General features: G+C 47.7%; 1 protein-coding gene across 1 annotated transcript in view; it reads left to right on the plus strand.

Annotated features, from left to right (window-relative positions):
• Positions 1 to 18,824, plus strand: part of ABCA12 (ATP binding cassette subfamily A member 12) — a 79,891-nt gene extending 61,067 nt beyond the window's left edge. The window contains exons 40-54 of the mRNA XM_053947904.1: positions 178 to 283; positions 3,705 to 3,759; positions 4,472 to 4,649; positions 6,661 to 6,776; positions 7,441 to 7,600; positions 8,858 to 9,126; positions 9,720 to 9,930; positions 11,434 to 11,543; positions 12,101 to 12,245; positions 12,374 to 12,508; positions 13,295 to 13,398; positions 13,641 to 13,733; positions 14,182 to 14,287; positions 14,933 to 15,070; positions 16,285 to 18,824. Coding sequence (XP_053803879.1) covers positions 178 to 283; positions 3,705 to 3,759; positions 4,472 to 4,649; positions 6,661 to 6,776; positions 7,441 to 7,600; positions 8,858 to 9,126; positions 9,720 to 9,930; positions 11,434 to 11,543; positions 12,101 to 12,245; positions 12,374 to 12,508; positions 13,295 to 13,398; positions 13,641 to 13,733; positions 14,182 to 14,287; positions 14,933 to 15,070; positions 16,285 to 16,404 — 2,046 coding nt within the window. The 3' untranslated portion in view covers positions 16,405 to 18,824. The remainder of the gene's footprint in view (positions 1 to 177; positions 284 to 3,704; positions 3,760 to 4,471; positions 4,650 to 6,660; positions 6,777 to 7,440; positions 7,601 to 8,857; positions 9,127 to 9,719; positions 9,931 to 11,433; positions 11,544 to 12,100; positions 12,246 to 12,373; positions 12,509 to 13,294; positions 13,399 to 13,640; positions 13,734 to 14,181; positions 14,288 to 14,932; positions 15,071 to 16,284) is intronic.
• Positions 18,825 to 25,655: the final 6,831 nt, after the last annotated feature.

Below are 25,655 nucleotides of genomic sequence, written 5' to 3' on the forward strand. Positions count from 1 at the left end.
CCATAACAAGGACTGGCTGGTGCATTCTGATATGCCCATTTCTCTGGCTCAGCTCAGTGAAAATGTTGTAAAGCACCAGGGCTAAAATGTGAGGTAGTTTGCACAAGTGAAACAGGACAAACCAACACGTTGTCAGTAATAACTCCCAAATTGTTTCAATTTCTCAATTGTGTGCAGGTGTGGTACAATCCTGAGGGTTATCACAGCCTCCCAGCCTACCTCAACAGCTTGAACAACTTCATTCTTCGAGCCAACTTGCCAAAAAATGAGACTTCCAGATATGGTAAGTGTCCCTTTACACAAGCAGATAACTTCTCCCCTTTGGAGGGATATCCTGGTTCTGCTGAAATCAATGACAGCACTTACCTTGACTTCAATGAGGCCTTTTCTTTATTCACTATTCTGCAATTCCTTTCAAAACAGAATTGAAAAGCATGAATAAATCACAAAGTTAATTTGTCTTAGAGGCTCAGGGGAGCTGGACAGGGAGGACCCCAGCTCCTACGTAAAACGCTTCATCCGAGAAATGCCAGCGGTTGCTGATTGATTTATTGCCTCTCATGGGGCACTGCAAGGGCTGGCTCTTGATAGGTGCCCATTAGTTATGCAGAGAAAAGCTCCTCTAGGTCATCTCCAGGGGTGGGTTAGATTGGGAAATTTGAATATGTCACCCTTCTGCTGAGAGCAGCCCAGGGTGTGTGGGCATCTGTGTGTCTGGCTTTGAGTGAGAGTGGGAAGGGCAAGATTAAATGAGAAATATAATTTTCAGCTGTGTTTTTCCTTTGACACCTGACATACACAGATCCAAGGAGTGCTGATGGCCCATTTAGGGTCCTCATAGCTTCTCCTCCATAACATACTGCAGCTACCCAAATTGCTGCTGGTAAACCAGGGCACCTTGCCTTTCCCTTTGCAGTTTAGCCCCTTTCAAAGTGCAATGTGGGCACAAACCTGTGTCTGCCTCCAGAGAGGACCAGGGTGCAGAGACAAGAGAGAGATTTATTTTGAGAAACCTTACACAGAGATGTCTGGGCTCTGCTCTGCCAAGAGCAGCAATTGTGTGCAGAAACACAAAAACCCTCCTGACTGACTTTCTTGGACCAGCAGTGCCCTTCCAGCCATGTCCTGGCCAGGCCCTGCTCATCTCAGAGGGCTGCTGTCCTTGGTGACACAGGGACAGGTGGCAGTGTCTCTTGGCTCACAGGACATGTCTGAATTGAGCTCTGATGGAACCTGAAGCTTTGAGTGTGACACCCTGAATTCCAGCAGCAGCAGATGCTGATCACAAGTGGCCCCAGCGTGTGTTGCTTCCCAGCTCACTCCACTGCAATGAGACTCCCCTCCCAGCCAGCTCAGCTCACAGGGAGTGACACCAGAGCCTTGTCTTGGCCACCCCCTCAAACAGGGCCTGGCTGTCCCATCTGGGGTTTGCAGTGTGCCCTCAGCTCACACATCACACAGCTGCCCAGAGAGGAGACCCCAGCCAGGTACTTCCAGCAGCAGGAACATCCCAGAGCAGCTGAATTATTAAGCAGTGAAGCTCCTTGCTCTGTCTCTCTATTCCCAACACATGCTGTAGCAGGAGCAAAGGCAGGAAGCTCTTGTGAACAGCCCAGAAAGTTTTCACAGGGAAATCTTTATACCAGCAAAATAACAATTTTCAGGGGGAAAGAATAGCAGCAGTTTTTGTTCCATCTGTTCCGCTGCTTACGTGTTTTTGGAAAGAAATCCTTGCTAGTAAATGACCAGACAGACAATTCTCTGCTTCCCACTAATCATCCAAGCCAGAGGAGGGGAGAAATAAAATGAGTGGATGAGGCTGGTTCCCCTGAGGTGGAGTAAATCCAGTCTGAAATACAACTGAAGGCACGTTCCGTGGGGTGCGCTCCTGGCAGCTCAGTCGAGTTGTTGTTGTGACAAATAAATGATGGTTTAAGAACCATTGAAATGGCCAGATAAAAGTGTGTTGTCACTTCAGCAGTCAGAAAGAGGTGCCAGTCCTGCTTTAGAGGTTTGACTTAGGCTGGGTATATTTAAAAAAAAATACATAAAAAGCTTTTTACCCCGTCACTAAGCAAGTCATAATAGCTTTTGACTTCTGTATATTGTGCTTTCTCTTCTCTCAATCCCAGCTAACAAAAAAGGAGGAAGCATTGAAATGGAAATTTTGACTTCTAGCCTAAGCTCCAGTAAAGGAAAATGGCTTTATAGTGAAGTATTAACAGATTAGACAGACGGTATCTTTCTTTCTCTCTCTCCCTTTTGGAGAAGGGAAACATTTCCTGAGTGTTTGTATGGCTTCATCAGCAGTCCAAGATTTTAATCCCATTTCTCTTACTGATGACAAGACTGAGGTTTGGTTGGGCTTTTTTTTTCTCTCCAAAATTAATTTCTGATTAAATCCTCCCTTCCAAATTCATTTGCTCAGTATGACATTTGGTCAGCTAAACCCTCAGGCTCCTCCCTTCTGGTCCCCCTGTCAGAGTGCCCATTCTTAGGGAAAATGACTCAGAATAATTCTTCATCACATCATTCTTAAGGTCTGCCATCTGGCTGTAAGGAGTTTAAATTCCACAGGTGGCATGGTACAGAAAATCTCTGGATTTAAGAGCAGCTGGAGGCCCCCCAGCACTCCCTGAGGCATTTTCTTAGATGTCAAAATATGAACTGAGAACCTCATTTTTAGGCACATAAACATGGGAGCCCTTTCTCAGGCTCTGAAGTCTTCGAGGCTGGGCTGTCATCCTGGGGGTGCCAAGGCAGAGACCTGCACTGGAGGTTGGAACTGGCCCAGCAGAGCCCCTCTGTGTTCTTCCTTTTGCTTTTGTGGGCACAGATTGCCTCCAGGCATGGCAAAAGCACTGTGGTGAACAATACTGGTGTCTTTTGGGCTAGGTGTTCTCCTTGGAGAAAGAGTGCTTAAACCTCATCTGAAGACACCTGCACATAAAGCAGAGAAGTTCTCAGTTGCAGTTTGGGCCTGATAAAAATCCATTTTTAATGGATTTTTTTAAAAAACATCACAGGGGACTTATCAGTGTGATAATTAGATTTTTGCTAGTAACTTTGATCAAAATACTCATTTTTTTTATTTGGGTTTTTTTTTTTTTTCCGCTAGCTTTTTATGACAGAATAGTTCAGAATTAACTCACTGCCACACTGGGGGCAAAAGTGTCTGTAGCTTACCTGGTTTTCTGCTCTCATCTCCACAGATCCCATATGGAGAAAGACATCTATCACAGGCAGGTAGCAGTTGTGGAGGAGGGCAGCAGGGAAAGACTTGTTCCTGGTGATAAAAGAAGAAATGGAACGAGGTGGGATCACCAGACAGCAGCTTTGAAACAGAACACATTATTCAGTTTGAAGGTGTCAGAATCTAAGCTGGAATACACAGCCCCACAGGCCCATGCCTGATTTGAGGTGTGGGAAGGGAATGGTGCTGGCAGCCAGGCAGGTGTAGGAACAGGGCCTAGGGTTTGAATTTCAGATCTGCTGTGCAGCCAAGTGAAGGCCTAGGAAAAAGGAGGATGCTCAAAATTCTGCCCAAGGTCATGCAGAGATGACAGAGCAGAAACAAACTTTTGATCTGCTTTTCTTCTCTTTTCTCTCAGTTTTCTATGTTATTTCTATGTCAATATCAGGAGCTGGTGAAGGAAGCTTTAATGTGGATACATTTTCAATTTCTTTTTTTTTTTTTCCCATAGGTATTTTCCTATCAGCTCACCCATATCCTGGAGGACAGAGTCAAGAACAAGTAATGTAAGAAGATTCATTTGGCTGATGCCTGAATTTTTTAGCTTTAAAAGGGGCAAACCAGCTTATTGCAAACCATAAACCAGCCTAAATTACTGGATATCTTTCTCTAAGTGATGAAACTGTTCTCACTTGTGTTCATTCCCCCTATACACAAATAGTGTCCTACTTGCCACCAGAGTGGGGATCCCTGTGGGTTTTTTTTTTTTTTTTTTTTGCAGGATCTTATGGACATCTGGAAGTCACAGTTAACAGTTTCACACATTTGTGTGCTTGGGCATAATAATACTACTATTACTAATAATAATAATAATAGTGACATCATTTTCCTTTTGGCCCTTCCACTCCATGCTGGGGTCCAGCTCAGTCCTGTGAGTCCCTTTGGGAAAACAGTGCTTTGGACATCATTGCCATCAGCAAAGGGAGCAAAGAAGGGGAGAAATTCTCCTGTGTGAGGGTGGTGAGGCCACCACCTGGAAGTGTCCAAGGCCAGGTTGGACAGGGTTTGGAACACCCTGGGATAGTGGGAGGTGTCCCTGCCCATGGCATGGGTGGAATGGGATGGACTTTGAGATCCCTTCCAGCCCCAAACCATTACAGGATTATAAAAGATGCTGTCCCAGAACCTTATTGCTTCTGAGCTCTGACCAAGCCTCACAGTGAGGGAAATCTGCCACTTTCACTCACCAAATGCATTTTTCTCCCCTTTTTTTCCCAGGCTCAACAGCTTACTGGACATCATAGTGTCCATGTCTGTTTTGGTTGGCTACTCCATCACCACAGCAAGCTTTGTGCTCTACATGGTCAAGGAGCACCAAACCAAAGCCAAGCAGCTGCAGCACATTTCAGGCATTGGGATGACAACCTACTGGGTGACCAACTTGGTTTATGATCTGGTAAATAATTCACATTCCTAAATGCACCAGGGGGAGCATTACACAGCACGGGGGAAAAAGTGTTCTTTATTTAAAGTTCTTCTTACTGCTACCAAGAGTGTTGTGTAGTAATTGTTCTCCAAGGCACTGGGGACGATCAAATGTGAACTGCAGCACTGGATTCTGCTAAGCAAAGGCATTCCTGCTCTCTGGAGTGTGTGTAAAACACCCAGCACATTTATACAGGAGCAGCACAGATCAGGCTGCAGCTTGATTTCCATCCCAGCACCCAGCTGCTGCTCTGACAGCTTGCAGGGCTGGATCTGCTGTCACCCAGGCTCCACAAATCTGAGGTGAGGCTTTGGGGCTCGAGGCTACAGCCAGTCTGGGAAGCCTGGCTGGGACAGCTGCAGGCATCCCACAGCTGACACAGCCCTGCTGGGCAAAAACCCATCTCTGGCTTGAATTCTGTCTGTAAGAGTCTGTGTTATAAAGTTTTTAAGCCAAGGAAAGCTACAAATGCAGGCGTGCAGGACCTGAGCAGTTCCTTTTCACAGTGCTGCATGGATGGACCTTGTTGAGCTCCCAGCACTGTGCTGCATTCCCTGGCATAGGTGTGCCCTTGTTCCTCCTGAAGTTAAGTTTCCTCCTGGTGCTGTTGGAAAGCATTGCTGGGCCAAGGAGAAAAATGTTTGTAGTGTCTGTAGGCTGAAGTGCTTTGTGTCTTCTGTGGTGCAGGGTGTCAGACCCTCACACAGGGAATGGGCAGTGCAGCCAAACTCAGCTCCTGAGCCTGAGCATTGCCAGCTGGGGTGCAGTGGTGACCAGCTCCCCCTGTCCCACAAATTTCTGCTGATGCAGATCTGCAAGTGCCTAAAATCCCAGTGATTCCATCGCTTCCTGAAACCAGGAAATCTTCAAGGGCATTTGGGTGACCTGGCCCTCTTTGGTGCAGGGAGGACCAAGGGCTGGAATCCCATGGAAGTGCCTGCCTGGAGGGGCTGATGAGTGCAGGCAGCAGCACAAGGATCCCCTGCCCTGCAGGGGGAATGGAAGGGGTCCCAAGGCAGCAGCACAAGGATCCCCTGCCCTGCAGGGGGAATGGAAGGGGTCCCAAGGCAGCAGCACAAGGATCCCCTGCCCTGCAGGAGGAATGGAAGGGGTCCCAAGGCAGCAGCACAAGGATCCCCTGCCCTGAAGGAGGAATGGAAGGGGTCCCAAGGCAGCAGCACAAGGATCCCCTGCCCTGCAGGAGGAATGGAAGGGGTCCCAAGGCAGCAGCACAAGGATCCCCTGCCCTGCAGGAGGAATGGAAGGGGTCCCAAGGCAGCAGCACAAGGATCCCCTGCCCTGCAGGAGGAATAGAAGGGGTCCCAAGGCAGCGTGGCCCCAGCCCGGCTCGGCAGTGCACAGCAGGGAGGGTGGAGCCAGTCTGTGCCTGCCTGCCTGCTCCGGGCCGTCGCTCCAGCACTGCATATTTGTAAATCAGCCTGTGGAAAAATCCCCGGAGTCCTTGCACAGTCGGTATTCAGCGGGCTGAAACTAATCCAGCGCTCTCGGCAACTTGATATTTCTCAGTGAATCCCTGCCAGTAAATTCTGCTAAATCCCAAAGCTGGGGAGGAGAGGGAGCTCTCCAGGAAGACGTTTGGTAGGTCTTTGGCTTGACTCAACACTATAAAGAGTAGATTTACAGGGCACAATGAAGTGGTCTGACTGCAAGGCTAACAGAAAACCCAAAGGGGTATTTTTCGTTCACAACCTTTTTTTAAGGTACTTTCTGCCCACGCTCCTCGGTGCTGAGGCTTTGCCTATTCAAAGAGGCTTTGTGGCAATTCATCTGCAATTCATCTGGGGAGAGTTGAGAGCCCACCTGTGTTTGGTTTCCCTAGAAAAATCATTCCCTTAGAAAAACCAAACCAAGCTGCATTTGTGGGACCAGATTCAGTCCTGGCATTTGTTTCTTCTGTATGGATGTAGGAAGGTTTTCAGAACTGTTGTCCTAGTAACACCTTTTTAATATCATTTTGCAGGTACTTTTTATGGTCCCTATTGGACTCTCAGTAGGAGTTATTTCAGCCTTCCAGATCCCAGCTTTCTGCAACAACAGTAACTTAGTGGCAGTATTTCTTCTGCTGTTGCTCTTTGGGTAAGTGTGGAGCTTAGTTATTTAAATATCACTGCACAGGAGAAGGAACTGGATCTTGCAGGCTGCTGCAGTCTGAGATGCAGGGAGGTGAAGCATTGTTGTCATGCCTGCTTTATTCAAAGCAATCACTACATGAGATATAGAAATATTCAAGGTCCCAGAAACAGCCCAAGCTATAAGCAAATGTTTGCTGACCTCTTGCAAAGTTCAAGAGCATTTTAATATCAGAGGGCAAAATAAACAGCAGTAGCACAATTCTGGAAAACTTAGGCAAACTCTCCTGGGCTTTGAATCCTCCAGGCCCAGTCTCTTTGTTTTCAGGTGGGGTTCCATGTTCAAAGTATGTATCATAAACCTTTTCTCCAAGTTCTAACAGGCACAAAGGCATTTTTCCTTTCTTTAAGCTCTGTCATGTGGAAATGTAGTTACATGCCAAAACAGAACTGTTGTGTTCCAGCTCTGGGGGTGTTCAAAGCCAGGTTGGACAGGGCTTGGAGCAACCTGATCTAGTGGCAGGTGTCCCTGCTCATGGCAGGGGGTGGAACTGGATGGGCTTTAAGCTCCCTTCCAACTCAACCATCATGTTGTTTGATGTCTTCAGTGGTTTGTTTTCAAAGTAGCCTTTGAGTTACCGTGGTTTTCTCTGCACTCTTGGTATTTATAGATATGCATCATTTTCCTGGATGTACCTGCTGGCTGGGCTTTTCAAGGAAACAGGGATGGCCTTCATTGTTTATGTCTGTGTCAACCTGTTCTTTGGCATCAACACCATTATCACTCATTCTGTTGTGTTCCTGCTCTCCCAGGAAAAGGCCACGGACCAGGTAGGAGCCCTACAAGTACTGACCCTGTGGTGACACTGCAGGAGGCTTCTTGTGGGCTTGGTGGCTTTGATCAGGTCCATAGCAGCTGCACACAGTCACAGGATTTCATGGAGTTCCCTACAGACAGGACATGAGTCACATGGATCGTGCTTGCCTGTAAATCTGCACCCCCAGCAAAGGAGGTGATGGTGACAGAGGGGAGGATGTGAAAAGAAAGGGAGAAAACTGAGGACTCTGTTTATAACCACCCTGGTGATGGAAGATGGAGGGCAGGAGGTGGTGGAGATGCTTGATAAGAAGTTGCTGATAGACACTTCAAACCATTGCTGAGTTCTTGCAGCACAAGCTGTGGGGAGTGACAGCTGAATGTCACTGCCCTGAGTCTGACATGTGCTGCAGTTAACCCAGCACTAGCTGTCTGTCATTTCAGACTGCAATTCAGTCATCTCCCTGCAAGGATGAAAAACAACCCAGAGACAGTGATGATTCCCTAAAGTAAAGCCCTCTCTTAAACTGAGATTTTATCCCTGGGATAAAATGCACACCTTACACTTAGATTTCTTTTTTTATGGAGGGCAATTACAATAGCTGGGTTGGATTTTTTTTTCTCTGTCTGGACAGAGTTTGTTCAGCAGCCCCATGGATTTTAGGGAGATGCAATTATGATCACTTTTCATCCCTCTGTGCCCCAGTGGCAGGGAGTCAGTTCCCTTCCATGCTAATTTAGTGCCTCTCCACTTTGCTTTTGTGCACTAATCCTTTCTTCTGCTAGAAATGTACCAGAGTTCTTTACTGTGAGACTGCACTGGGCTGTTCTGCGGTGAATTAGCTGGAAAAGCCCTTCTATGTCTAGAAAAGCCAAATCTTCTGGTTTATGGAGGTGTTTGTCCAAGGAAAACAGACAGGGCAGTGCTCCAGGGGAGCAGGCTGTGCTGGACACATCAGGGGGGCACAGTGACAGGACTCAGCTCTGGCTCATGGGTGAGTTCTGGGTGCTGGAGCAGCAGCAGGGACCATCCTGGGAACTGGCTGCTGTTTACTATGGGTGATCACAACCTCAGAGCTGCTTGTTGACTTTTATGACCTTGTGCCTGTGAAACAAGCTGTCTGCAGAGCTCTTTGCTCTCAATTTATCTCTGCTGAGACACAGGCAAATCCCAATGTAATTGTTACACTTCAGTCCCACAGTAAAGCCTATGAATTTATTCCAGGAATAAAAGCAGTGACTGACTGTACTGCTCTTTGTTTTTTTTCCAGGGCTTGCGTGATCTTGCTGAAAATTTAAGGCATGTGTTCCTTCTGTTCCCACAATTCTGCTTTGGCTATGGCTTGATTGAACTCTCTCAGGATCAGGCACTGCTGGGCTTCTTAAGAGCCTATGGAGTGGACTACCCTGACAAAACCTTTGAGCTGGACAAGACCACGTCCAAGCTGCTGGCCATGTTCATCCAGGGCACTGTGTTCTTTGCCATTCGACTCACAGTTCACGACAGGATGGTTCAGAGAGTCTGGAACAACGTCCTGGAGTAAGTAACATCTGCAGCCTCCCTGGAACCAGCCCCAGCCACAGCTCCTTGCTTTCATTCCGGGCTCCTGCACCATCACTGGCAATTACGCAGCCCATAAATTTCCAGGACAATTTGTGAATGTGGAGTGAGTTTTCTCTGGCAGAAGTCCTGGTAATTAGAATATTAACTAACAGAGGTGTAGTTTACAGAGTCCCCTGGTGGTTGGTGCTGGCTGGCACTGCAGCCCTGGGCTCGGGGTTTGGTGGGTGGATGCTCAGCTGTTGGTGAGGGCAGTCATTCCACTGACAGCCTCCTCTGTTTGGCTCTCCCCATCTCCTCTGCCCTGGGTGCACACAGAGAGGAGTGAGAACATTCCTGTCACCTGCATTAGGAGCCTGTCCACAAGACAGGACCTGCTCCAGCCCAGAATATCTGCTGAAAAAGAGGGGAAAAAAACAGGCAGGGAGAGAACACTGGCTGGAGCAAATACCAAGAGAGCATAGTAACTATATCTGAGTATTGTGTGCATGCCCTGGGATCTCACTGGGAGGCTCCCTGGGTTCTATCCCAGCTGCTGGCTGGTGCTGGAGGATAAGTTTCTCTCTGCCCAGGTTCCTGTTTGACAGAGTCCATGGCAAAGCCTCCCTTCTGCCCCCTGCGGCCGTAGAGGATGAGGATGTCCAAGCAGAGAGGAGCCGGGTGGAGTCTGGCAAAGCTGACTTCGACGTGGTGCAGCTCCAGAACCTCACCAAGATCTACCACCTCCCTCACAAACGCATCACAGCAGTGAAGAACATCAGCCTTGGGATCCCTGCTGGGGAGGTGAGCGAGGGGAGAAGGCTGTGGGCACCTTCCCGTGTCACTGCCATCTTCTGTAATGGTTTGTTCTGCTCTGCCCTCTTCCTTTCTTTGCCTCATTTATTGATTCTTGGGGTTACAGCAGTGACAAAAGGCTCCTGGTAGATTTGGGACATCAAGTGACAGTTTGAAGGCCCTAGAAGGAGGGAAAGTGGATGGGAATTGATGGAGTTCTGTGTTCAGAGCAAAATGTCTGCATGCTCTGTTTGTACAGTGCAGTCTTGGGGGGGGTCAGTGGGGATCACCAGGTGGTAAATGAAGACAGCAGAACTTGTCCAGCTGAAATTATTCACCTGAACTGCATGGGAGATGGCGAGTCAGGCTTATCTGCTTGTGTTATCCCATCCCAGGGGAAGACAAATCACTTCAGCTGAACACACATTTTCATTAATCAGGACCTAAAATTAACTCCAAAGGAAAAAGCCCACTTTGGTCATGTCAGTGCAGTTGCCTCCCTGAGAAGTGAAAAGATAGGAGCAGACAGAGCACCTCTGAGATCCAGAGGAAACTGGAGAGCAGATTTTACCTCAGGCTGTGCACCTGACTTGTGGGGAAGCTTGGAATTAATCCTTGGCACCTGGTTTATTTTAATTGCCTGGGTCCCACTGAGATGAAAGGACAGTATCCTCATATGGACACTGTGCTATTCTTTATGGCTGAGGATTTTTTATAAGCTAGGACTGGCATTGAGTGACTTCTAGCAAAATTCACCTTGATGCTGGTGGGATTCAGGGCACCATTCCCCACCTGTAAGCAGAAGCTGTGGCCCTGCACTGCAGACTGTGCACAGATCCTGTTCCTGTATGCACCAAGGTGGGGAAGAGCCATGGATTGCTGTGCATCCCCAGCACAGGAGGACTTTCACATCAGCTGGTCTGTTCTAATGATGGCCAAATAACAGTAATTATCAGCACAATGGAGATGGCTGATGCAACACACTATAACTGCCTATATCCAACCTTAGCAATAAAATGTGGATTGTACCACGACATACTGGAACTACAATACAGGAAGACAATTCTTCATCTTATTAAGGTAGTGCTTTGGTGATACTATGTGACAAAAACCTTGTGTTGATCAAGGTTTTAACCGGTGCCAGCCCAAACCTCACTCATCCCATTCCCAGGAGCAGCTTTGTCCCTGTCAAGGGGAAGCTTGGCACAGATGAGCTGATGGGGATTTGGCCTGAGCTCCTGCAGAAATGCACCTCACAGTAAAAGGATTGACTCTACTGAGTGGAATCCTTGATTCTTCACCATATTAAACAAGTGGTGCTAATATAAGCTGGAGTCTATTGCACCATAAACAACCTCCATTATAACACTGGGATGCTCTGAGTTCCTCTGGCAATTCATCTTGCTCAAGGGGCTGGAAAAAGAAGGGGCAAGGTGCACTGAGCACCCATCTCAGAACAATATTTCTGCATTACAAATACAGCATGTTTACATTTTGGCTTTTCTTTCCCAGTGCTTTGGCTTGCTTGGTGTGAATGGAGCTGGAAAGACAACAATCTTTAAGATGCTGACAGGGGATATTGGAGCATCCAGTGGAAGGCTGCGGGTCCAGGATCATTCTGGGTATGGAGGATATGATTCCTGGGGAAGCAAATCAACATGAGAGCAGTTTTTAAGGCTGGATGGCAAAGGAAAAGAAATGTAAAAGTCTGAAATAAACCACTCAAACCAGAGCAAAAGTAAATAAGCCAGGGAATTCATCCTTTGAAGGTGGTATGGTTACTTCCTAGGGGGTTGCATTTTGCTGCTCAGAGGTGTTTGTTCCACTTCAGCTCATTGCAAATGGGATCAGGCTCAAGATCCTCAGCAGTGTGATCCCACTTCTAAGCCAGACCTGGAGACCAGCAGGGCCCACCTCAAAGCTTTCTTTAACAGGTGTAGGCTTGGTGGCAGTTGTGCCACCTGAGGTGCTGCCAGTAACTGGAGAGCTACATACTGGACATGGAGCTTCTGCAGAACTGGGGCCCGGAAAGCTGGAGCTCTGCAGATCCACTGCATTTCCTTCAGGGGTGGGGACGGGGGGTAGGGAGTAGGAGAAAGGGGTTTTCTCCCTCCTGTTTGATTCCAGAGTGCACTGGCAGTTCAGTGTGTTTACAGTGATGTGCAACCTCCTTACACAGGTCCTTGAATGACATCAGTGAGGCCCACTGGTCACTCTTTGGCTACTGTCCCCAAGAAGATGCCTTGGATGACCTGCTGACCGTGGAAGAGCACATGTATTACTATGCTCGGCTGCACGGCATCCCGGAGGGGGACATCAAGGGAGTGAGTAACAAGGGGTTTGACTTGCAGCATTTTTGTCATTTGGAGCCTTTAAATCAGTCTTTCAGTAGATCCATGTGTGGTAATCCACGGCCTGGATGTGTTGTGGAAGCAGAACTCTTGCTCCCTAGGTTGTACTCCAGCTCCTCCACCGGCTGAACCTGATGGCCTACAAGGACAGAGTCACCTCTATGTGCAGCTATGGCACCAACAGGAAATTGTCAACTGCTCTGGCTCTCATTGGCAATCCATCCATTCTGCTGCTGGTGAGAAATGGGGTGGGGGAAGAGGAGCAGGTCCTTGGGCTGGCAGGAGAACTTGGACAGTCTCACAAAACCTCCTCAGGCACAGCTTAAGGGACACTCCCCACGTGCCCATGCTTGGCCTGACAACAGAAACCATTACAGGAGAGTTCAGGTTCCAGCAAACACTCACCATTTTTTTGAGGGCGTAAGAGAGTGGCAAGTCTTTCAGTTTCTCTGTCAGCATCTTCCAGAAGTCAAAAATAGACCATATACTTACCAATTAAACTCTCCTAGTTCCCAGCTCTGTCTTGTTTTTTATTTCTATCAACTTACCTCCACAGCCTTACAAGAAAAACAGCAGCCAAAGCTCCAAAACTGTAGAGGAGAGCAAAGGGGCCACTCTCCTCAGGATTAGAACGTGATTGCCTTTCTAGGTTTGGCTTCCTGTCGTGTCTTTCACTCTGAATTTCTAGTTCTTCCATGGGCTTACTCCACTGGTAAAAAGTACCTTTTTGTGCAGTTTTCCCACTTGCTGTGTACTGAATGTGTGCAGACCTCTGTGAGTAGGATTCCCAATATTAAGTTGGATACCCAGTGGACATAAATACCCCTTGTCCCAATTTCTATTGAGCCCAGCACTGCTGTCTTTACTTCTGACCACCTGCCAGTGCTCCTGCTGCTCTGTGAGATAAAAAAATCTCAGTAAAAATAGGAGGGGGGAATTCCCTCTGTACTAACTGCTGCCTGAGCCCAGGGTTGTTTACTTTTTGAGTGCAAATTTCCATCCAGTCCTGTCTTTCCCAATAGGATGAGCCAAGCTCTGGAATGGACCCGAATGCCAAACGCCACCTTTGGAAAATCATCAGTGAGGAAGTGCAGAACAAATGCTCAGTGATACTCACATCCCACAGGTAGGGCTGGGCTGCTCTGCCTCCCTTTTTGGGGTCATCAGAAGTGTGGAGAAGACCCATCCCTCACTGGTCCTTGCACAGTTTCAGAGCACCAAGCTGTGACAGGTTTGGGGGGTTGTTGTGGCTGAATGTGGTGTGCACAGACACCCACTTTAGGGAAGATCAGTGGTGTTCTCCAGTTACTTAACCATATTTTTATATCTTCCCAATGACTTACTAGAGTTTCTTGGTTGTCTTTGCAGCATGGAGGAATGTGAAGCCCTCTGTACCAGGCTGGCCATCATGGTGAACGGGAGTTTCCAGTGCATTGGCTCTTTGCAGCACATCAAGAGCAGGTCAGTAAAATGAACCTATTTCACTTTGACTGAACAGCCTCTGGAGTTACTGACCTACAGCTCTGAGTGCTCAGAACATGAGACCTGTGTTATCAAAACAATGACTTTTCCTTGTTCATGTCCCCTATACACACCACTGAAATTCTGTGTTAACTAATGCACTTTCTATTCCCTCACAGCCTGTCTTCCCAGAATGTGTCCCCCAAAGCAATCTGTTCACTGCTGCAAATGAGAAATGTGTATTAGGGTTCAGCTTTGGTTTTATTAGTTATAACAATAGTTCAGCTTCTTACTAAGTTTCACTCCAGGTTAACTACCCTGACCCCATTCAAGCTGCACCATGCCTGGATTAGATTTCCCCAAAGAGGCTGTGCAGCACTCTCAAAGGAGTTTCTTCATCTGTTTTTCTCTTTCCTACAGTGTAATTGTGATTTTCTTTTTCCCCTAGATTTGGAAGAGGATTCACTGTGAAGATGCACTTAAACAGCAGCACAGTTTGCACTGAGAAGCTGACAGAGTTCATGAAGTCACACTTCCCAAATACATGCCTGAAGGTAAGCAAGGCAAATGCTTTCAGGAGAGGCTTTCCAAATCCCTTCAAACTGACCAAGAAGATGCTTGCAAGGTGGACATTTTGTGACATACTGTGCATGTAGATCTGAGCTCTCAGAGCCACACTTGTCACTGCTTTCAGCTACATTTTCCGAGGGCTGGAGCACTCCAGTTCCTGGTGGCTGAAGTAACATCAGCCAGAGAGCTGCAGTGACCCTGTAAGGCAGCTGCTAGGTGACCCTCTGCCCTGGGAATGCCCTTCCCACTGAAGCCTGGAATGGATGGAAACCCCCTTTAGGTTCAGTGGGTATTGAGATGCTTCCAGTACTTCCAGTAACTGAGTAATTGTAAAACCAGCGTAACTGAGTCACAAATCCCATCCATTAGCTGTAACCCAATCTCTGCATGAATCAAAACTGCACACCTGGAGCTGGAAAATGCTATGGCCACCCTGGAGCCTCCAGCCTTGCAGTTTAGTTGTGCTCCCCCAGTCACAAAGCCCACAAGAACTCCCAGTGGGGAACCACTGGTCAGTACCAGACAATAACATTCAGAAGACACCACAGCCCCTGCCCCTTCATCCTCCTGTGGTCCAGCTGTTGGATCTGTTGGCTCTTGGCTTCCCTCCACCACTCCTGTCCCCACAGGATCAGCATTTCAAGATGGTGGAGTACCACGTCCCGGTCTCTGCAGGAGGGGTAGCAAATATATTTGATCTCCTGGAAGGCAGCAAAGCAGCCTTCAACATCAGGCACTTCTCTGTGAGTCAGACAACGTTGGAGGAGGTAAGGAATTAAAATGTGAGGCCATCCATTTAAAACTGCTAACAGGGGAGCAGAATGATGGTTACACATAATAGACTGCTGCACACAATAGACTACAGTTTGAAAGGGATTTCCATCTATATTCCTCCTGGGGGTACTTTATCAGCACTGCTGCCTCCAGGTACCTCTGCTGGTGCTAGGGAAACACACACAGAAGTGTGTGCCTGGAGCATAAAGGATCTGTTTTTCCCTCTGTCACTGCTGATTTCAGGAGCCTCGTGGGTGTGGGTGAAGGGCAGGACTATGAATCACCCCCAAGTCCAGGGCTAGGCCTTCCACTGGCACTGAAAATATGCTTAATTTCACTTTTTGGGTTGGAAGTTCATTTAGCATTACTCCAAACTTAGCTTTGGGTTCATTCCATTTTCCCTTGGAAGAACATTCCGAATGGCAACAAAATCTCGTAGGGAGCACATCAGCTGAAGGGATTGCCACAAGGACTATCCAGAAGAAATCACCCTTTTGAGCATCAGCACCTGGAATATTAGGTTTGTCCCAGACAGAGGAGCAGAGCTGCAGCACTGTAGTACTATGGATTGTGACACAGCAGGCTGGGAGGGGATTTCCTCAGTGCTGCTCCAGTAAGGGGCAGTGGCTGGGAGAGAAACAGGCAGGCAAAGCTCAGGAAGCCCCAGCTCAAATTCTGTGGGAGGGCAGCTTGGCTCTGTGAATATGCAAATGTGATTGCAGGGAGTGTTCTGGTAAGTGTTCTGTATGCATTAGCTGCTGTTGAAAGGAAGGCTGTTAGGTGTGATTTTATACACCTCTCTCTACACTCTGCAGTTGTGCATGCACAGATGTCAATTGCACAGAGACAGATGGGTTTATGAAGTAATCATGGGACTGTATTACAGTGTGATTGAAACGAGCCACTGCATGGGCATTGCCTCTCTGCCTCCTGGGGAGCCTGAGCTGCAGGACAATGAGGTTCCACGCAGGAATGTCTGCCTTTGGCTCCTGGGTGGCGGTTCCGCAGTACGGGAGTGCGCATCCATTTATTTACATGAGCCCATAGAAGCCCAACAATTTGCAATTCTCAAATTCAGCGTGAATCCATCCCCGAGCGAGCTCTCCAGGCTCACAGTCAAATGAACAGCTATGCCTTTTTTATATTCATTCGTGCCATAAATTATTTATGCTGTTCACATACTGAGTGTTTTCCTTTAAACTTCCAGGTTTTCATCAACTTTGCTAAAGATCAAGCAGATCCTGATGGCGCAGACGCAGGCCCTGATGTGACGCTGGACAGCTCTGACACAAGTAGCCAGGCTAGCACCATAAGCTCCATCTATTGAAGGGATCCACCCACAAAGGATCATAGAAGCTGGGGAAAAGACCTGACAGCCCCTCCAACCCTGTTTTAAGTGATTTTAGGGTGATGGGGATAAGCAGTCCCATTTTCTTAAAGTACTTTGTTTTTTGATATGTGCTTAATTAATGTCATTAGGAACATGGTAGGTGTTTGAGACTGGCACTTGGTTACAAATCAGATTGGTCTTTCCACAGGTTCTTTCCCCTCCCCCCACCTCCAATTCTTGTTTTATGATCACTGTAATGGCTGTGAGGATTTAAACAGCACCACCTGCTGCTCGTGGCTGTTTGCTTACAGCAGACTGCCGTGATGGAGCAGAGGAGCTGTGGGCAGTGCAGGGTGTCTGACCACAAAGCAGCCCCACGGCCACAGAGGAAAGCCCACGCTCCACTCCCTGCTCAGCAGCAGACTTCCTGGGTGACTGAGTGAAAGTGGCTCTGTTTTGACAGGCTCCCCCTGGGGAAACGGGGCTCATGGCCTTGGCCCTCCTCACAGCGGGGTTGTGAGGATGCAGGTGTTATGTACTGACAGTGGCAAAGGCCACTGATGGGGGCCATCTTTGGTAATGACACAGAGCTTATCTGGTTATGTCAGCACAAATATAACTATTTTATAAGTTAGTGCTTCCAGTGGTTTTGGTTTGTTCCTATAGCTATTCCAGCTCTGTGTAACTCCTCGAGTGAGTCCTCTGGTCCCAGGCAGTTCCTGGCTCTTGGTACCCAGTAGAAGATGATTCCCCCACAAGCCCCTTTCTCCTTCTGGCTGGAGTTCAGGGCTGTTCTGGAACAGCCGAGGAGCAGTACAGGGCACGTTTGTTGGCTGAATGCTCTGACAGAAAGAAGCTCTTTGCTTCATAAGATTGTATTTCCCTGAGCACAGTAGAAGCAAGGTACATCCCCCTTGCTCATAAACCCTCCATCTCCAGCAGCTTTTCCTCTCTGTGTCCTCTCCAGTGACCTTCCTCCTCAACCCCACGTGCTGGCTGCCCCCTGACTCTGGAGCTGTGTTTTCCCACATAACAAGGCATCATTAGCTCCTGCTTCAAAGACTCTGCCTGCTGGCTTTAAGGGAGTGCTCTGCCCACTTCTGAGAGCAGCCCCCAGCAGCTGAGTTCAGCACACCACCACACACATCCTGCTCTCTTCCCCCAGAATGATTAATAGATAGAATAGTTTAATATGATTCTTTATTATAGATATCAGCATAAGGCCCCAAAGACTTGGGTTTGGGTCAGGGCATTGATGTACCTTCAAGCACAAAATGAACTTAAACTCTGAGCTCAATAAACTTGCTGTTGCTGGTAAAACAGATTGCAGATAAAGCCTTACCTTGTGAGACCTGGGGTGGCCCATACAACTCACCTGGGTTCACCCCCACAATTCTAGCCAGGTGGTAGGTGGTTTCTTTTTTTTTTTTTTTGTTTTTGTTTTTGTTTTGTTTTGTTTTGTTTTCTTCCCCCAAACTAATTTGAGTCAAAGGAACCTTTGATGAAAGCTGCAATGACACATCTTTGTTACCCTGACCATGAATTTTACTAATTCAGCTCCTCTGTGATGCCAAACTTTGCTGTGATAATTGTGCAAGGAGTAGGTACTTTGTAAAATACCAAACACCCTTGATATTCAGTGGGATACTGAAGTTCAAGGTTTAGCTGCTGCAAGGAGGTCATGTCCTTTCCTTGGTCTTGTTATAAACTTCTTACTGATAGCAGGAGGAGTTTTATTATGGATTGAAAGTATTATTGAGCTTTGAATTATGCCTCAACCTGCTGACTGTAATTAAAACTGGGATTCAGCTTCTTTCCAGAATGCAGTTTATAAGTGACTGAAAAAGCTGCCCAGACATCCATTGTAGCTTCTATTATTATGTCTTCAGCTCTGCAAAAGCTCTTTTTTCTCATTTTCATTGCACATCTTACACAGATCACAGTATAAAATTAAGCTTTTCTCTAATGGAGGGCTTGTGCTCCCTGCAAAGGACTCGGAGCATGAATGCCAATGATTTAAATGCAGCCTTGTAATACCAATCAGAGTATTATTTTATTATGTCGATGGCTTTGCAACTGCCAGTGAAAGATGGATCTTCAGACTCTGTCCAGATGTACTTTACATGTAATTGAGGGAGACTGATACAAAACTATTCTTTTGTCCCTTTAGAGCCTACTAATCAAACAGGAAAAAAAAAAAAAAAAAAAAGGAAGTGATTCATTGGAATACTTCAGCAAGTTGCAATTTAATTGTGTAAAATAGAGTTTTGAGGAGAAAAAAAGCCAAAAGCATCCTTTGAATTCCCACCCAATTCTGGCATTAATAGAAACATCTGCTCCATGTGAAATGTGTCACGGCCATGATCTACGCTCCCCGTTCTCACTGGCAGGTAAAAATAAACCATCTGCTCTTGCAATCAAGTCTGTGGGTATTGGTCCAAGCAAGCCAGAGTTTATATACTGGGGGAATTTAGCTGAGGCCCGTGGAGAAGCTGTTACATCCGTTTGGGGGCTGGAAGCAGCTGGCAGGGAGCTTGTATATAACGTCACCGGGGGCTGAATTACCATTCACGCCTCTTTACAAACATCCCCATTCCCTGCAGAGCCTCAGATCCATCCGGTCCCTTTCAGAGGTAGGACACACTCCAAGCTCAATCCCGAGGCAAAACCCTTGGAAGCCAGCACTCTCCTGCCTCTGAACATCGGCTCCATGCCTCCCATCACCTCTTTGTCTCCCTGAGAAGGTTCCAGGGGTGGCCGGGAATGCGGAGCACTGACGGAGAAACCACTGATGAGAATCTGAAAGGTTTTGAGCAGGGTCTACAGGGCAGGGGAAGGATGGGTGTCATACTGGGTGTCCCCCACTGCCAGCCCTCTCTGAATCTCCTCAGAAATCTTGGCCTTACATGACTCTGCTTCCAAAATGAGCCACCAGGCTGCCTCCTTCCTCTGGCCTGAGCAGGGAGCTGAGATTGCAGCCCTCGAGCGCTTTGTACAGCGGCACATTACCTCTCCAGGAGCCAGAGATGAGTGCTGCAGTCCAGGGGAAACAAGCTTTTCAGCTTCCTCCTTTTTGCAGCATCACATCAGTCACCCCAACATCCCCCGAGGAGGCAGCAGTGCCAGGGTGAGCCCTCCCAGCGCGGTCACACAGCCCCGGAGCGTTCATGGGAAGCGGCCTCACCCCGGCTTCATTTAAAATGCATTTAACACAAGGGAGAGGCAGTGCAGTCTCTAAGCAGGGCCAGGGAGTCAAGGAGGAATTGCAGAATTGGTTCTGTGCGTTGCCAGACTGATTGAAGTCAGGTTTGTAATTTGAGTTGTGGACTTGGAGACAATGATTCAAATCTCCATCCTGGCTCTCCTTCATTTATCACTTTGTGCTGTTGATGAGAGCACGGTTCTACTCCACTCTTGGCACAAATAGCCACTGCAAGGTCAGAAAGGGTCTGGCAGGGGCTGGGGAAAACTGTTCAGAGGAGCCAGTGTTAAGTAAAATATTGTAAATATAAATTCAAGGTGTCTAATGGGATTTTTTGGTCCTTTCTTGAAAGCTGCAGGAGTGGTTTTGTTACTGGATCAGTTCAAAAAACTTGTTTACAGCTGAGATGAACACATCCAGGTAAACAAAATTCAGTGACTACTGAAGCTTAGGGGCTAGTGGTGCCCAAAGACCTGCAGCCTGTGAGGAGTCACTCCTGGGATCCAGAATTTGTGGGATCCATCCTCACAACAGGCTCAGGATGGGGCTTAGCCTGTTGTAGGAGTTTCAACTTCCTTCCATTGCTGCAGCTTCACTGAAGTTGCTGTGAGGCTTTTTGGCTTTTTACAAACCAAGAAAAATATCTGTCTCTTCAGTTAATAGTGGAAGGGTTATTTTGTGAGCTGGTGGAGAAAGAAAAATGGGTTTTGGATGGCAACAGCACATAGCATGATTTTACTCTTTTTTTTTTTTTTGTGAACAACAGCTGTGATCTTGCATACTCTAACAAAGTATCAACAGCATATTAAAAGTGAGCACAACACAGAAAAGCAGCAGTGGGGAATGACAAAAAAAATTGAATTCACCAGAATTATTATTCCATGTCAGTATTTAAATTAAAAAAATCACTGTAATTAATTTAGTTGTTCAGGGAGAGGATGGAAAGAAGGAAGATGGCACTGAAATAATAAGAACAACATTAGTAAGGGACACAGCCAGCTCTTGCTGTTGGCTCTGCTCGTCGTGCTACTCACATACAAAGCACTGGGAAGGTGGGAGCACGATAGGCCAGACCTGACTCCTCAAAGTATCTGTAGAATGCACAAGATCACCCCAGGGAGTATCAGAGATTTGGGGCTGGAGGCTGCCCCTTGCCATGGTACAATCCTGCAGCACCTGGATGGTGGCACATGCCAGAATGGAAGAGTCCCACTGGTTGAGTCTGGGATGAAGGACACAGATCCTTGTGCCTGCAACCCATGGAGCAACACTTGGAATGAGTTCCCTCTCCCAGGGGCTCTTCCTGGGGGATGCAGCCCCCACTTCATTGCTCATTGCTGCTGGAAGAGCCTTCTGGAAACAAGGCATCCACCAGGGAGAGCAATCCTGAGGGCCCCGTGCTGGGGGTGAGACAAGGAAATGGCAGCGCTCCCGTGAGCTGTAAGGCTCAAAGCAGCAGCCCCACTGCTGAGAGTGACATGGAGGTGATTTGGTTTTAAGCAGTGAGGCTTTCACTAGACCAGCAAGTTGGGTAGAAATGAAGCATCTCTTGGAAAGAGTTTGGGTCTTCACTGACTTCACAGACAAAGAAAAAAAAAAAACAAAGAACAGCCACAACAATTTATGGTAATGCACATGAGATGAAATCCAAGTGAAGAGAGGGTGATATTTGAGGCTCTTACCTCCATTAGCAGCTCAAGGTGAACTCTCAGCCCTCTACTCTCCATGTCCTGGTTGTTAGGGGAAGGGATTTTGCCCAGCCCTCTGCTTGAGTGTGCACTGCCTATTTCCCAGCCAAAGATGAACAAATTGAAGCACATCTAGCATGTGACAGGGAGGAGGAAGCAGGATGATCTGCCTCTCCATAACCAGACCCAGCTGGGTTATTCCTGCACAAGACAGCAATGAATTTAAGTTAAAATGATACCAACCAGATTGAAATGCAATTAAAGGAGTCCCCTTAGGGTTGTGCATCCAATTAGTAGCATACCTTTAATTATAGCAGTGCAGTTCTAAAGAGACACGTGCTGAGAGGGCCAGCAGCACAGAGCTGAAACCTGCCTGGTGATCCATATCCATGGGGTCCCAGAGGAGCTACACGTGGGTTTGCATCACCAACAGTGGCCTGCTCCTCTCCTGGGAAAAAGCCCCCACAGGGTGGCCCAGCCTGGCCTGGCAGCAAGGCAGAGGAGAAACACAGGGACCTTTTTCAGCTTTGTAAGAGCAATTTTCTCCAGTGAACAGTTGCTGGAAAACAATTAAGATCCAGGTGCTTCTAAAAGGTAAGAGATTTTCCACACTTTTTTGTACATGACATTTCCCTCTTGCAGTGCCAGAATGTACCCTGCCTCCATGGACCATGAAAGTTAAAGCAACAGAGTTGACTTTGATAAGAAAACTCATTAAAAAATTAGCAATGCAAACATTAGGAATTGCTAGAAACACCAGAGCACTTCCAGCTGTCCCTCGACCATCTCTGTGGAGTTACTTGAGGTAAAAGAACTTTAATCTTGAGCATAATGCCATCCCCAAAGCAGCCAGCTATGAGTCTGGAGTATGGCCCTTGGTCTGAAGCCTTAGCTGAAGTCCCTGTCAAAGCCTGTAGTCAGGCTGCTCTGGACAGCAGCAGGCTGTGCAACCACACCTTGCTCCTCCAGATTCTTATTTCAAATCCTGTCAAAGAGAGAAAATAAAGCTGAAGGAGACTCTTCTTTGCTCATTTTACCACAAAGCCTGAGGGCTGGCATGTGTTGATAAGCCAGGTACCCCGTTTTAATGCAAACTCACATCATCTTGCACCACATGGAGCCCTGGGATCAATTCTGAGAGGTGCACAGGAGCAGGTGCTTCATCCATCTTCATGTGCTCCTCCTCAGGTGTTTCTTTAAGTACCTTCAATGTCAGTAAAACCAGCAAAAGTTGAGAGCATAGGCTTAATCCGATTAACAATTATAATCATTCCCATCCATCACTGCAAAGCAGCTGCAGTGCCACTGAATCTGTTCTGCTCCAGGAACCTGGGGAATCGGAGCCATACCTGATTAGCCAGCCAAGGGCAGCTCCGGGCTTGCCATAAAGAGGAAGAGAGCCATTGCTCAGCCTGACTCCTTTATTCATTTTTTTATGAGCCTCCAGAGCATCTTCAGAAATTATTAAAGCCTCTCTGAGAAGCGCAGTGCTACAAAGGGAGTGATTCCTCCTGGGCTGGCGCTCACACTGCGATAACGCCCTGTGAGAACGTACCGGGGCATGGCAGTGAGGCCTCTCCTCCCACCTGCTTTCTGCAATTCAGCATTTGACCATCCTCATGACCCAGCAAGGGGGTTTTCCCCCCACAACCAGCCCTTTGCCACACGTGGGTGGATGGCAGCAAAGGCAAAGCTGGGATGTTTGTCATCAACCACCCTGGCCGCCCGTTTGAGGGCCCCTCCTGCTCCTCAGGGTTGGGTTATAAACTGGGATGTGTGAAATCGGGCAGGATTGGGGAATACCATGACATTGCAGCAATGGGGACCTTCACTGGGAGGATTTGGGCTGAAGACCAGGCTGTGTACAAGCATGTGCAGCCTTTAAAGGTCCTACAGCTAGGGCTGGGCCCCCAGACGCCTGCAGAGGATGGAGATACTCCATGCCTGCTGCCCTGCCCTTCCTGACAGCGGAGGCAGCAGAGCAGAGGGATGCAGCTTCAGACCAAGTTCACATTTCAACCATTCCTGGAATCCCGTGTGCCAGAACCACATAACTCTGCTGGCCTACAGGAAAATGTCAGTCCTGGCTGAATGTCAGTGACCTGTGAGAACAAGAAACCTTCACAGCTCCCTTGGAGAGTCTTGCTGTTGTAAGGGTTCATTTTTCCACTGTGAATATCCTACATGGGGTGATTTCAGGCCTTGAAATCAGTTCATATATGATGCTAATATATTGCTCCTGTGAATAACATAGCACCACTTCTCCCAGCAAGTGAAATGGAGAGGCAAGTGTCCCCCCTGGACTGCTAAGTTCCTGTCACAGCCTCATGCTGATAAATCAAAGCTGCTGTGTCATACTTCCCTCCCAGCCCCTTTGGCATTCTTGAGCTCTGGCTCAAGCAGGAATTACAGGGTGAGCTGGCTTGTGAGGGAGGACTCCAGCCTATGTGATTATACAAGTCCTTGAAATCACCTTAGGATATGGGAAGCTCTTTTCCCATCCACCCAGGCTGTGACATGCAGAGGTGCTCAGCACCCATCTAGTGAAAACAGGAGGGTCTGTGCCAGGGCTTTCCCACCCCCATGGGCCTGTTTGCAGAGTGGGGCAGGAAAAAAGTGCCTATCCAAAGGGTTTGGATGGCTCAGAGCTGGGGAGTCCCAGCAGCAGCATGGGGCAGTGTGGGTGCAGGGATGTGCACTGGCTCTGGGAGGGCAGAGGAGCTGTCCTCAGGTGGATCAAGAGGAGGGATTGCAGCAAAACCAGAGCACAAAAATAGGGGTTGTGTTTGCAGCATGGTACATTTGAGTGACAGACCCTGATAACCCAGAGGGGAGGGTGTGATGGTGTCATCCACTGTCATGGTTTGGATCTCTTCCCTGCAGAGGCTGGAGAAGCCAGACCTGCTCCCAGGCCAGAGGGAAACAGCCCCCATGGCTCATGGGTCGGACCACTGTTTCTTCTGGAAGTTTACGGCAATCCTATTTGTGGATTAAAAAGCAGCTGCCGAGGCTGCTGGCACAGGATTTACAATGTGGCCTCAAAAATACGGGAGAGAAGGAAAGCTGAACTCTCCTTTGATGTTTGCAAGTGTAAACTGCAGACCTGGGCTAAACACACTGTAAATAAGGATCATTAATCATCAGCTAAGTGCCGTGCAGTTATTGTTATTTACTATAACAACATAAATCATCAGGAGCTGCTATCATGTTAATTTGGATTTAGTATGGATTAGTATGGAAAAAATAATATCCTCACCTATTTACAGAATACATAACTTCACTTGTAAACACATACAGATGTGCTGTGGCTTTTGTTCCTTAGTTTCCTCCAGCCAGGATGCAAGTCAGGAAAACGCTCTGGGAGCTCTCCACGTGAGGGATTGCCAACAGCTCAGGCCAAGCTGCAGCCCAACAAAATCTGTCTTGTGCTGACACAGTAAATCAGCAGTGAGGGGGAAAGCAAGACCAGGAGGTCTTGGACCCGTTTTGCCACCCCCAGCCCTCCCTCCAGCCCCAGTGCAGAGCACTTCCCAGCTACTGCATTGCATCCATGGATCTCTGCAGTAACTCCACGGGTTTCCTTGGTTTTTTTTATCTGCAGCTCAACTCTGGCTTTCACATTTAAAAACCACCAGGCATGGGTTTTGTGGGATGCTGCAGCCTGCTGCTCCTCCCTTTGGAAGGAAGGCTTAGCAGGGAAGGAGCATTTCATTTTAAATTAAGGGAGCATTACCCACATATTTCATATTCTCCAGAAATGCCAGCTGTACTCGTCACTGATATATTATTTTTTTCCCCCTGATGTGACTTTATTCAAGCTAAAAGGTGGGGCTGAGACATTCGTGCACCAGAGCAAGGCTGGCAGGGCACCAGCATGACCGTACTTGGTGTTTTGGGTGTGGAGCTCATGCCAGATTGACTCCATCCCTCCACAGATCATTTCTAAATTTGGTGGTGACACAGCTTCACTTCACTCAATCTTGGTGTTTGGGCACAGCATCTGTCTCTGCACTCAGGTATTCAGGCAAAGTGGCACCGTCTTCTCTACCCCCCAAAATAACTCGTATTTTTTAGAGTGAGGCGGGTTTGTTGTTAAGAAATCACAGCACATTTCTCTCCAAAGTCAGTCCAGCACTCACAGTCCTGGTTATCTGCTTTATCCTGGTGGAACTGGAGGTGCTGAGCCCTGACTGAAGGTGTGGAGATCCCTGACTGACCTCATGGAGGTCACCAGTGCTGCTTTAGCTGGAGGTTAGTTCTGATTAAGAATTAGGCCTTGATATCTGGGAAACAATTATGGTTTGCATTTTTTAAATGTAACTGGAATGGGAATAAAAAGAATTTGATTTTTTGGGGTG

The sequence above is a fragment of the Vidua chalybeata genome, chromosome 7 (assembly GCF_026979565.1).
Source record: "Vidua chalybeata isolate OUT-0048 chromosome 7, bVidCha1 merged haplotype, whole genome shotgun sequence".
Lineage (NCBI taxonomy): Eukaryota > Metazoa > Chordata > Aves > Passeriformes > Viduidae > Vidua > Vidua chalybeata.